Genomic DNA, 13,849 nt, shown 5'->3' on the forward strand with positions numbered 1-13,849 from the left:
ATCCTCTGTGTTGGTTCATAGGTGCCTGAATTTAGGATATTCAGAATGCAGGATGCAAATGCTTCACATGAATTTAGTAACTTAGATTGTGCTGTCATCTTAGTTGCTAAGGAGCAAATTCTACTGAACTCAATGGAAGGGAAAACATTGGGAGTACAACTCAAAGGTTTTCTGTAGAGTAGTGATGGCACAGAGTAGAAAGAGGAGAGAGATGTGACATTATTTGTTTGCACTTACATATTTCATAACTACATTGTTTCAAACTAAAATGAGTTTCTGTGCATGGCACCACTTCTCATTCTAGTCCATCTGTTTTTGCAGAAAACAATTGCCGAAATTATTGCTTCCATGGAGATTTCCAGCCGATTTGAAACAATATTAGAAGTGAGTATCTCTCCCATATTCAGATGGGATGAAATGAATGCTGATACTGCTTCTTCTTCTTTTTTTTGTCAAAAAAAATGGCAGGTGTTGCTTTTTGAACATTTAATATTTTCATGACCTACAGTAGGATACAGAATAAATGTTCCCTTTTAAGAGATCAAACAGATGATTAAATATAATAGATGATAAATATCATTAAAATATTAGTAAAACTTATGAAGAATTTATTCATTTCCATAATGTTGCTTTTGGATTGTAATAAATCCATCCTTTCTTTACAGAAGAAACAGAATCAGGATTCCTTTTCTTCAAATGGTCTTCCTATCCATTGTCTCTGTGTAAAAATTTTACTCAGGAACATCTGAATTGATCTGTCATTGGATCATTTTCAACTAAAGTTCTTCACACCAAATCTTGATGAAATCAGTAATCCTTAGTGAGCTACTTAAAGCATTTGACCATTTTAATAGTTTGGCTGAATTGGAACTTTATCAGGAATGCTGAGTATAATTGGTTTGAATTATTTAGCTGCTTAGTATAATTTACACATAGAAATGTTTTTTGTTAATTAATCATTTTACACTAAAGTTATCTAATGGCCATGGCGCTTAATATTTTACAGAATTGTGGTCTTCCATCAATTTTGGACGGTCCTGGACCTTTTACTGTGTTTGTCCCAAGTAATGAAGCAGTGGAAAAATTAAGAGATGGAAGGTTAATTTATCTCTTCACAGAGGTAAAACTATCTTAGCTAATTAGTCTGAGGATTAAAAGGGTATGAGTTTTCATTATGATCACACTCATAGATGGTTCATTTAGCCTATTGTTTTATCTTCCCAATATAGGAAACATTGGTAAATTAGGACAATCATAAAAATTGATACAATACGCCTTCTTAAGGACAACATTCTATAAAATATCTAACTTATTGCTTGTTCAATAAGCCATTATTGTAAATATGGGTTTTTATTTTATCCTGTATCTGTTTTGTGCAGAATGCTGCTACTCGTTACAGAATTTAAATATTCTAATGTGAAATATCTAATGGAAGCTTTATATAGAGAGATAGATTTTAATGTTACTAAATCTCTATATGTATACAGTATATGCTTATTGTATACATATAAGAACAACATAAATGCACATGCATAGAGAGATGTGGAATTTGCTACATTGGAGAATAATTATGCCTATTGAACATTTTAACCCAAAGTTTTACTAAAGGTAATTGCAACTTTTAAGGGAGACTTCTCTAGTTTGAGAGTAATACAGGAAGTAGCATCTCCCATATGCTGAAGAAAAGTATGGGTATCTTTAGGAGAACTTCTTGTGCCAATCTTAGTACATGGATAGGTTTGTGTGTAGTCCATCAAATGACTTAGCCCTAAGCTATTTATAATTTTAGAAATTAAACTCAACAGCTCAAATAGTGACTGGTAATTGATATTTGTTTGCATCATTGGGGTGGAGAGTTTGAAAGTGGGGCTGGGCTGTACATTGGTTGTTATTTTGAGGCTGATAGGTCTGTTTTATTGTGTGGTTTTTGTTTTTCTGGGGTTTTTTATGTGTTTATATTTTTTAACATTGTTAGCCATCCAGTGTCAGGAACTTGTGATGAACAGCCATACAAACCATATTTATTTATTTGTCAAGTTTATTTGCCACCCATCTCATAGTTCAAGCAATTCTGAGAAGCTTACATCAAGATAAAACAACATATAATAACAGTTATCAATATAAAATGGATTAAAATTACAAAAATTAATACAAACTAAAAACAAGGGTTTGAAGTGGGGGAGGTAGATTACCTTCTCAGTTGATGATTAGATAGATAGATAGATAGATAGATAGATAGATAGATAGATAGATAGATAGATAGATAGATAGATAGATAGATAGATAGATAGATAGATAGATAGATAGATTTCTCTCTCTGTGTGTGTGTGTGTGTTTATGTGTGTGTTTGTGTGTGTATTTGTGTGTGTGAGAGAGAGGGAGAGGGAGAAAGAGATCTGGAGGGTGGGAGAAATGTTTTACAATTTGAATATACTCTCAAAACTCTGGGGTATTAACCTGATAGTCAGGTTGATGTTTAGAGTAAGGATTAGATCAATTTCCTTTAATCTAATGCAAAGCTCTTTGAAGATGGGTAGACATCAGGCTGGCTAGGAAATTCTTGAAGTCCAACCATCTTCAAGGTGCTGAGACTGAGAAACACTGATCTAATGAATGGAGGAAACACATGGATCTCTCACATTTAATTGGTGGTGGAAAGGGATAACAATATTGACTTCTTTCAGGGCAATCTTCTTGCTTTCAGTAGTCTTTGACAGTAGTCTTTCTCTGCTGCTTTTTCTGCAACAAAATGAACTGTCTGGATAATAGCAGCAGGAGAATAAATTGCAAGGATAATGTTGTATATCTGCATATTTTATTAAAAGACATGGGCTCTTAATTAGGTAAATCGAAAGTCAGTCTGTATGCATTTTTCAGTAACATTGAGCAGAATGGCAAAGCATAATTTTAAATAATATAAACGTGCTTTTCCCCTCACTTAGTAAAACTGTTTTTACAATAGACTCCTGCTAATGTAAGATTTGATTTAGAATACAGAAACTTAGAGGTGTGGGGTTTAAATTGGAATGGGAAAGTCAGAATCTAATTGCAGAGTAGAGGAAGAACGATTGGTAATAAGTACAGACAGGATCTTTATAGATTGAAGAATTAACCTTCTGCAGCTTTTAATTTTCATTTTATCACTCTGATCTTTTGCATTGGCCAATGCAAAAATCCCTTCTTATTAAATTCAAACTTTTTAGAGTAAAAATTAATTGGGCATATTCATACAAGTCATGCTGTCCTTCAGGAAGAAACTCTGGTTTTGCAATATGACTTACATGCACACGAAATTGTTATTTTCACACTCTTGTGCAATCATCAAACATTAAGTCCAAGGATTTTTTATAATTGTTTTTTTTCCTGTACTAGGGCATAAATAAGCTTCAGGAACTTGTGAAACATCATATCTATCCCACAGCATCGGTAAGGTTGTTTTTGCATTCCAAGTTCATTTCATCACTTTCACATGTAATTTGCTCCTTGCCAAGACTCTTGGACTGGTGAAAAGGAAACGCAGATGGACAAGAGGGTCTCCTAAAGTCTGATGTATTGCTTAAGACTAGGTCCCTTTCTTTAGGGAACTAGCACAAATAGAACAATAGGAACAAGCATGCCATTTATGCCATGCTACTGCAAGTCTTTTCAAAAGAGATTTATAGTTATTAAACTAAATCTATTTATTTAAAACTAATCGAAACAAACAGGCAGTTTTCATTTTTGCCCAGTAAGAAACCACTGTTTGTGGCTAAATTATTGAATTTTAAATATGTATCTTAATCTTCTGCGTGGCCTCTTTATGCAAAAGAGGTTGTTGGAAACATGCAGAAGTGCCTTCATCCTTCCTCTCAATATTTACTCTCAAGTAATTGCACTGTCGCCAGTGATATGTAAGCTCAATCAATGTCTAAGAGATTACACGTGACCATGGGAGGATCCCTGTTTGGATCAAGACCATGGAGTTAAGGAAAGGATTGTGACTCCACTAGAAGGACTTCAGCTAGGTGAACCTCTAGTGAGAAAGCAACCAGGAACCCAAGCAATTCTCTGGCCATAATGAAAGTGGCTGTGAACTGAACATATTGGTCCAAGACCTGAACAGCTGAGCCTGAGAATGTTAATTGTGTGAGAGATGGGCGGCTATATAAATCAAATAAATATATGAATAAATTCAATCTTTTCCAGGTCTCTGTAGAAAGACTAATAATGATGCCACATATTCTGACCATGGCAAACCAATTGCTGACAGTTGAGATCAGTAACGATGTAAGTACTATTACACTGAAATTTCTAGAATATTACTATCCTGTCTAACGAGAGACTGGAGAGGTTGCCCATGATTCTGACTACATTCCAGGGACCGTAGCTGACAGGTTTATGTACAAATTATTTTTATGCATAGCTTTCTCCAATATTGAATTATCCCAATACCTTGACAGGGTCTACTTTACACAGATGTATTTTGATGACTTCTAGCAATGCAGTGAGCAAATGCTTTTTTTTTTCTTGCTCCAGGGAAGTATTCTGTTGGATAATTCCAAGGTTATGATAAACAAAAGGAATATTTTGGCTTCAAATGGTATTATTCATACCTTGGATGGTATCTTGATTCCTTCATCTATACTCCCAATTTTGCCAAAGAAGTGTAATGAAGTACATTATAAAGTTGTGAAGGTAAACCAAGGATATCCAATTTTCTCTTTCTCTTGTTTGTTTTTAAACATATATTAGATAGAAAGGTCTGGGGGTGATGGGAAAAGGCTACATTCTGTGAAGACAAACCCAGTCTGTTCCCCTGGTGGTTATTTGTGGACCCGCCAGTCCAATTCTAGCAGCCATTTTCTCCCTGTACTTTTTCTGCAAATTCAGCTTCCCCCCCCCGCCCCCATGAATTTCCTCCTTTTACTCCAAGTCTAACAGATAATGAATGTTTGTCTATGTACACATTATACCTAGGCTATTTTTAACCTCAAAAGCCATTTGGCTCCTCAGAGGCCACCATATTGCATTTCCTGTGAGAATTAGCCTTTCCTGTTGACTCAGTCTCTGCCATTTAGCTTGATAAAGATTCAGCACCTTTCTGAAAACATCTGCTTCCTGTTGCTTATACAGAGAAGTAGCCGGGCTTCGAGACACTGATCTTACATAGACACTGTTGCAGCCATTGCAGCTCTTCCCATGGATACTACAGGACAGATTTATTATTATTATTTTTTACAAAAATATTGGAACATTTCTCATCTGGTGTTACCTACAAGCTGTAAAAGGGCAGCATAATTTTTAAAATGTTTAGTACGATTTAAGCAGCAGAAATAAATATGCAAAATTGCATTACAAATACTGCATGCTTGGTAGAAAATAAGCAGTTTCTGTTTTTGTTATAATGTTGTGCTGAATATTTCCTCTACATTTTGTCACACAAGTTCATTTCCCTTTTCCTCAAAGAAAAACATTTAGTGAAACTGATGGATGAAGTAGGATGGGGCAGGGGTTCTCCAGTGGCTTTAGAGTTGTTTTGGATTGGATTTTTGCTTTCTTTAATAGTACAGAGAGAGAAAAGAAAAAATGTTTTAAAATAGCAAAAAAGTGAGAGTGAGAAAGAGAAAAAGCAATGCAATTGAAACAAAAGTATACAGTGATTTCTGACTTTTTTTTTACAGAAGTTATATTAAAAGTATTGTAAATAGAGGGGTATGTATATGTAACCCTCAAGGAATTTAGGAGCAATCTTTAGCTCAGAGCAAGGAAACATTTGGCAAGTATAATTTTCCAAATAATCATCAGTTTTCCCTTAAATTGTTAAAGAGATGACTGGACCACAGTCAGGCTGATCTGAGCAAGCAACGTGTCCCTCTGTAGACATAATCAAATATTCAAGTTTTCTTATTGCAAGCTCCTTTTGAGCTGGAATTAAGTGCTGGGTGTTACTGATTTGCCAGGCTACTGCGTTAAGCACTTAAATCTTCTAAGGCTACAATGCCTTCAATTTATCCAGCAAAGCAAGAGATGGCTTGATAATCGTATTTCTCATCCCCAGCAACCAGTGTTTTATTTAAATTAAAAAGTCAATTAAAACAGCTGATAAGTGGCAGAAATAAAATCCCTTCCAATATTAGAGAATCTATGTAGCTGAGGGTTAATAAGTTGAGTTTTTGTGTGCTTTGCAGGTTGTTTTCCTGCAGATGTTTTATTACCAGACTAATATTGATGGTGTAATCTAACCCTGTAATAAAGTGTGTGCAGATCATGGAACACATAAATTCAATAAATCAGAGAACACAAGAACTCAATAAAATTCCTGAATGGACTGTACTGCAATTTCTTCTTAGATGCATGTTTTCTATGTGACGATGCGGGATTTTTCATGGATTTATCACTGAGCAGAACAATGAAGATGTCTATGAAATATCATATCAGTCTGTTATCTTTATGTTCAGCATGGGAGGGGAATAGATGATTGTGTAATTCTGTTTTAAATTAATTTTGCTCATGCATAATCTGCAGAATATCTTTCTTCAGTCTGGCAGCTGTGATGGCAGCTATAAGCTTAACAACACAACATTTTTAAAAAAATCTATTAATCAGTTAATTACTTCTTATCCTTGGCTTTTATTACAGGGTTCTTGTGTGGATTGTGAGCTCCTTAATAGCAGCATTTGTCCTCCTGGGAGCAAAATTATGGTAACTGGCACTGATTTTTCTGTATGACGATTGTGCTGCAGTTGGGCTGCTGTATTTTGTGATCCTGTCATGGGAAACGTTGATGCTAATAATAATGCTATTACATAGCATGAATATTAGCTATCATGATTTCTATTTGCAGCCTTTCAAACCTTCCAGATTTTGATACTTTGGTGAAGTCAGCCCTTTCAAATATAATTCTAAATAGGGGACATATGTTCAGCAGTTACCCAGCATTATAAAAACAAACCAGGAAGGAAATAAAAAGTTGATCAAAATCAGTACAGGGCAGAATCAACCTTTCTTCTGCATTGGCATCTTTGAGGTCAAATTAATACAGGCTTGAAAAGGTCTGCTTTGGCTGGTGTCAGCTGGAAGGACTCCAATTATTTGAACTGCCTTTTCTTTGTTCAAGTTTAACTGTTTAATTTCAGTCCTCTTGCAATTGCTGTTCTAGCTTTTCTATCAGTTCTGGGACAGCAGGTTGATTGTAGCTATTGAGACAATAATGATTTCCAAGGACTTACCATGAATTGTTATAATGCTGGTTGTACTTCAACAGTATCAAAGATGATTTACATTAGAACAACCGAGCAAGCTTGTACGCTGCCGAAGCTGCAAATACATATTTGTTAGAGCCATTGTATCTGCAATATACTATTTTATGGAACACTTTTAACAGTGAATTGATTGCTGCTTACATTTTAGATATTTCAGTCCTTTAGAACAAGCCCTGGTTAGTCCTTGAAGTGCTCCTTACTTAAAAAGAAAAAGAGAGAGTTTTCATACAAGGTTTTCTGAAATTGTGTATTAAAAAGCAGAATACAAAATTATGTTGAAAGATCTGTTCTTCTATAATATTGTTTTGCTGAAATAAGTGAATTGACAGTGGAATTCTCCAACATTCTCTAAAATTGCATCCAGAATGGTATCTGCGTTCTTTCCCATCTCTATCCAAAATAGATGACTGCCTTGTGATGTGTTGGCTCCTAATCAAAAAACAAAACAAAAAAACCCCACACACACAAAAACCTTGCTTGCAACACAATTTCTGTTATGTCTTCCTTGTTCTATCTCTTTGTGAGGTGAACTAGAGAGCTATCTTGAAAAGCATGATTTCTCTTGCCTGTCAGAGAGGAAACTGTTTCTTGGCTTTTCCTGTTTGTAGCTTTCCTTATAACTTTGCCTCTCTTTGAACATTCATTGGCTGGCAAAAGATTATGGAACATATGTAAAAACGTGGAACATAAATGAATCATGCTTTTTTAAAAATTGTAATTTGTTTTTCTTCCAAAGGAAGACAAGGCTTTTTCAACAGAGTGTGTTTATACTCATGATCCACTTGGTTTGAATCTTCTGAAAAAGGGTTGCCATCAATATTGCAATCTGACTGAAGTGGTAAGTATAAGGTACCCAGCAGAGAACACTTATTATGAAATGCCATGTTTCCCTCATTCCAAAACTTATTCCGTAGATTCCTTGTCTAAATCTTGATGCTTTCCTATTTACCATTTGTAACTAGTTTGCAACTTAAGTATTAAGTATTTTTAAATACCTATACAAAGATTAAGATTTCCCCAGGTCCGTTCACCTCTTTCTGTTTTGTGTGGCTGGAGTCGCTTTGGATATATAAAGATCCAAGTGTGAACATAAATGCACACAGACTTCCACTCTCTCACAACATCACCTATAGCCATACAAGAAATAGCAAAAGGAAGTTCTCAGCTCCTTCCCCCAGAGATCAGGGGTGTCCGAAGGTTGTGCATTGCGCAGTGGAAATGGGCAGAGTTTCAATTGTACCCTTACAACCATCATCTTGACCACATGGTGTGTATGAGGTATTGTCAAAGAATTTGGGATAGCCGCCTTGCATTTTGCCAGAGTTTTTAGTTCAAAGATTTAGAGAGCACCAGAGAATGATTCTGGGTCAATGCTCACTTGTTCTCCTTCCTGCCCAAATAAAAGATCTGCTTGTTACATAACTCACCTTGTTAAAAGATCTGGGCCTCTTTATTAAGGCAAAATAAAGAAAGGCAAAATCAATATTGGTCTTCCCTTGAGTTGAATGTCTATGGAAGTGCTCAGTCATCCAGGTCACGGTGGTGTCAAAGATGATTTTCTCGAAAGGCAGCTGAACTCTCTTTGTTTTTCCTTGAAGACTTTTCACCATTCATCCAAGAAGCTTCATCAGTTTTGGCAGGATGGTGAGGGCAATGGAAAGATTAGTTCTGACAGGATGGTGGCGGGGGGGGGGAATGGAAGGATCATATTATTCATGAGATAAGACACCACCTATCTCCTGTCTACAACATAGTTCTTTCAGCAGTTCCCAAGAAGCTTCCGCGCTCATTTGCACTCTGATTCAGGTGACTTTGAGGGCACAGATGGCTCTCAGAGAGAGTGCTAATCACCAAATGACTGCAAAGGAATATAATCCTTCCATTTCCCCCCCTCCCCCCTCCATCAGAACTAATCCTTCCATCCACCCAACCATCCTGCCAGAACTGATGAAGCTTCTTGGGTGAGAAGCAAAACGTCTTCAACAAAAAACAAAGGAAGTCCAGTTGCCTGTTGAAAAGGCACCTTTGAGACTTCCCTTGGGTTGCTCTCTTGGGTGACTCGGGGAGGGGAGGTTGTAGCTACACCTTGATAAAGGAAGAAGAATGGCACATTGAACACCTTTTTTGCTGTTGTGTGTTTATTTAAAAGAATCCTGGATGCTGCAAAGGTTTTTTTGGTTCTTCCTGCACCCCGTGTCCTGGTGGATATACCAATCCATGCTTCGACAAAGGAAGTGTAAGTGTATGAGAGATAGGAGGTGCGGGGGGGGGGGAAGAGAATAAATGACAGCACAGATATAAACAATCAAGAGACACTAATGGATGAGTCAGTTAACACCTTATCTCATAGCACTTTACCAGCCGACAAAAAATCTGAAAGAAGCATTTTAAAGCATTCCAGGAGACTCCATTCCAATGAACTCGTTGTAAACAGAGCTAAGAAATTCTTATTACATTTTTATTGATTTCTTATTTCAAGATAAAGGAATCCAAGCCTTAAAGATGCTTTTCTGAAATCTGTGTAGCTTCTTGACTCAGCCTTCCATCCTTCTGAGGACCCAGATTGTTGGGGGCAATATGCTGACTCTGTAAACCACTTAGAGAGGGCTGAAAAGCATTGTGAAGTGGGACAAAAGTTGAAGTATATATATGTATGTATGTATGTATGTATGTATGTATGTATGTATGTATACATACACCTTAAGGATCCATAGTCATTTACAAATGAGACTAGACTAGGTCAGGAGAATGGTCTTGTAGTAAGCTGACAGAAAGAGCAAATTAACTCAGTGGGTTAGGACGCTGAACTTGTCGATCGGAAGGTCGGCAGTTTGGCGGGTCGAATCCCGAGTGCCGCGTAGCAGAGTGAGCGTCTGTTACTCGTCCCAGCTTCTGCCCACCTAGCAGTTCGAAAGCACGTAAAAATGCAAGTAGAAAAATAGGGACCACTACGGTGGGAAGGTAACAGCGTTCCGTGAGCCTTTGGCGTCTAGTCATGCCGGCCACATGACCACGGAGACGTCCTCGGACAAGCGCTGGTTCTTCGGCTTTGAAACGGAGATGAGCACCGGCCCCTAGAGTCGGAAACGACTAGCACGCATGTGTGGGGGAACCTTTACCTTTACCTTTAACATCACATTGGAATCTTTTTTCCCCCCAGTGTAATGACGGCATTCTTGGAAATGGTCAATGCAACTGCTACGATGGCTTCAAAGGAATTGCCTGCCACATCTGCACAAACCCAAACAAGCACGGGGAGAACTGCACTGAAGGTCTGAGACGCAAATCAGGCAGGAAGGCACTGAGACAAGTGGAGATATTTTGCTGCCTGAAACAGAGCTAGAAATAGCATCCTCCTTTCTACACCCAGGTGCATAATATCCAAGCCTGGTAAATTTATCCCGGTGCTTGAGAGAAAAGGAAAAGATGCCGCAAGCTTCCCTTGCCTGGAAGTAAAAATAAATTAAATAATAATGTACAATTAGGTAACTGTCTGAAATGCGTAAGGTCTCCTGCTTGAGCAGGGGGTTGGACTAGAAGACCTCCAGTCTCCCTTCCAGTTCTGTTCTGAGTAATTGATTGAACTTGCCACTCCCATCCCTAATGACCAGAAGTGACCTGTTTTTATGCAATATCTTAGCCTACAAAAATTGTCTGTTTTTTACAGTCAGCACAACAAAGCTGAAAGGGAATGCCAAGCCGTTATACGGGTTAAATGTCATTAAAGGTGTTCAAGAAATCCCACAATTATAATTTAAATGATTACGTTTTATCTTTCTTTTCTCTTCGCAATGGAAGATTGTGACTGCATCCATGGAATTTGTGACAACAGACCAGGAAGCAGGGGTGTGTGCCAGACAGGGACGTGTGCAGATGGCTACACCGGTGAATTTTGTGACATACAATCTCACAGTTGTGAATCTGCCGCTCTGACCCTGAACTGCCATGTCCATGCCACCTGTACTGTGAATGACACTGCGAAGTGAGTCCTTGCAGGATGCATCTGAGATCAGATTCCTTAGATTGATTGGGGAAAGGCATAAATCACCACTGAAAAATCTTGCATTCATATTTAATCTCTTGACTGAAAGAAATTTATGGAAATTTAAAGGCACGATGGTGTAATGTTGTCCATCCTTCTGACCTTTGAAAAACAACCTTAGTAAACATGGGGAATGCAACAGAACAGTGTATTAATTCTGTTTGGGTGTTCCTAAACATCCTACTTTGGAGTATGGTCCTATGTATTCAACAGGATTTCCTCTACAGTAGAAATGCTTAGGATGCTCCAGTTTTATTATTTTTTCCCCCTTGATATAAAAACAGTTTTGCTGAATGGCTTTTTAGATGAGAAAAGGGGTTCTGTTCCTTGGATCAAAAGGAACATAGCTATTGCCTTGATAGCAATAGTAAGTAGGTCATAGTAAGTCATGTTTTAGAATATGGCCTTATTGCTTTTAATTCAGAATATCATATGAAGCCAGCTAATGTTTTAATAAACTCTGATCAAGCAAAACATGGTTTAGTGCAATGCCTGAATCCAGTCGTAATATTGGAAAGATGCAGATACTCTAAATCAGAGGTCCCCAACCTTTTGGGCATCAGAGACCGGTTACACAACAAGAGGTTTTTCCGTGGACTGGAGGGAGTGTGGTTTTGTGTGCTGCCTGCATCCTGCGGATGGGGTTCTGCTTGTTTGTGCGGCCTGGATGCTGGCATGCTGCGGCCTGGTACTGGTCCTCAGACCAGAAGTTGGGGACCCCTGCTCTAAATGATTCCAGACATTATAGAAACTATGATGAAACTTCAATTTAATTCAATGGACGTTTGCATTCAATCGACCAAATTCTGCTACAATATATGGCATTTGCGCAATGATGTTATTATGCAAAGGTAATGTGCAAATGATACATTGCAAATGACACCATTTGCATGACAATGTCATGGCTTGTATCGTAAATTAGCATTACTTTAATCTGAATGAGTAGGCAATTCGTAGGCACCCCAGATTTAATTAGTTGCTCTCTGCCTGTCTCCTAGCTGTGTCTGTCTTGATGGATATGAAGGGGATGGGTTTTCCTGTAAGCCCATTGATGCCTGCAGTAAGCCAGGAAGGGGAGGATGTTCAGAAAATGTAAGTGGATCAATATTTTTTTGTTTACTAACCTAGATCACATTTTGGATTAATCCAGATTAAAAAATGCTTTAGTATTATTTGTTTGTTTTTTATTTATTTATTTAGCGTATGGCATATCATACATGGACTAGCAATATATATTAACATTTCACCTAAAACACAATAAAATATAAATATGAAAAATGTCTATGCTCAAATATCAATGTCTAGGCTATCTAACCATTGAGGGTTAAAAAAAAAAGGTTGGGCAATTGAGATCTGGAAGTGAAACTCTTTTATATGCCAAAATTGCTAAAACAGGAAGCCCCAGACTTATTGTTTTAAAAGGCTGAGATAGAAAAACAATCTAATCAAGAAAAGTTATGTGCTTAAAAAAACACCCAACCTCCTGTTTCTACTGAGTATCAAACTGCAATCTTTCACTGTTCTGAGAAAATATCTTAACCATTCTGCTAATTCAGCACTGTCGGTAAATGGAGGTTTGGAACTTTTAACAGAATGTATTGTGGGACAAGAAGAACGTGTTTGAGCTGCTTATTTTGAATTTGTCTGTCCATACAATTTAAGTTTGTGCATGTGAGATATGTATTTGAGTATCTGTGCACAGACACACAGTCATACATATAGAATTATCCCCAAACACCTGCCTATGAAAGTTAGGAAAGTGCTTTCCTGTAACATAGCCACAGGGAACTATCCTATGAGAGGATGTGATAGCAAAACAAATAACTTACAAGTTGTTGCCAAAATGTCTCAGCCTGGACAGGTTTTGGTTAAGATGGCTTAGAATCAAGATAGCATGAACAAGCATAGCTTAAATGGAAAGTGCAAAAATGCCCTACTCTCATTCTCATCTTGTTTTTCCATTTTTTTTGCCAGGCTACATGTACCGCTACAGGTCCTGGCAGAGTCAGCTGTCAGTGTATCCGGGGTTGGACCGGGGATGGAAAAGCTTGCATTGCCATAGACAATTGTGTAACAGAGACCAGAGGAGGCTGCCACATCAATGCTGATTGTAATTACATTGGCCCTGGACAGGTACAGTATTGTCATTCCATGCTGTCTTGCTAAAAAGGATCTATGGCTCTTACGTTTGTTAAATGATGATGAGGCTTTTCTTTTTATATGATAGCATCAGATATTTAAAGTGGCTGCAGGCCGTAGAATTTAACATTTTCAATCTCTATTGAATTGCACTGAATGGAACAATAAAAGTGAGAATTTGTAACTCCTTTAAGAAGCCATGCCTTTTCCTAGGATCATATGGTTGTTGCACAATTCTAGGAAAAAATTTGTTTGGGCTAATTCCCCCAAAGGATTACTCATGGCCACAAAAATATACAGTAGAAGTATAAGTCAGTCAAGAAGTTAAAAACTACAGTAATGAAAATCTAGATTAAGATTCCAAAAAAAGCAAACTTGATGGCATAAGCAGCCCAGAAATGATACAGTACACATGTTTGGCTGGGTT

At 37.5% G+C, this 13,849-nt stretch overlaps 1 protein-coding gene across 1 annotated transcript in view; it reads left to right on the forward strand.

Annotated features, from left to right (window-relative positions):
• The window catches only part of STAB1 (stabilin 1), a gene marked incomplete at its 5' end in the record, with an annotated part of 121,696 nt that overhangs the window by 34,400 nt on the left and 73,447 nt on the right, over nt 1–13,849 (forward strand). The window contains 12 exons of the mRNA XM_081319052.1: nt 322–384; nt 1,007–1,120; nt 3,373–3,426; nt 4,186–4,266; nt 4,516–4,674; nt 6,619–6,681; nt 7,978–8,079; nt 9,391–9,477; nt 10,402–10,513; nt 11,040–11,223; nt 12,282–12,375; nt 13,258–13,416. Of these exons, the coding sequence (XP_081175178.1) occupies nt 322–384; nt 1,007–1,120; nt 3,373–3,426; nt 4,186–4,266; nt 4,516–4,674; nt 6,619–6,681; nt 7,978–8,079; nt 9,391–9,477; nt 10,402–10,513; nt 11,040–11,223; nt 12,282–12,375; nt 13,258–13,416 (1,272 nt within the window). The remainder of the gene's footprint in view (nt 1–321; nt 385–1,006; nt 1,121–3,372; nt 3,427–4,185; nt 4,267–4,515; nt 4,675–6,618; nt 6,682–7,977; nt 8,080–9,390; nt 9,478–10,401; nt 10,514–11,039; nt 11,224–12,281; nt 12,376–13,257; nt 13,417–13,849) is intronic.

Source organism: Vipera berus (assembly GCF_964194415.1).
Source record: "Vipera berus genome assembly, chromosome: 2".
NCBI classification, from domain to species: domain Eukaryota; kingdom Metazoa; phylum Chordata; class Lepidosauria; order Squamata; family Viperidae; genus Vipera; species Vipera berus.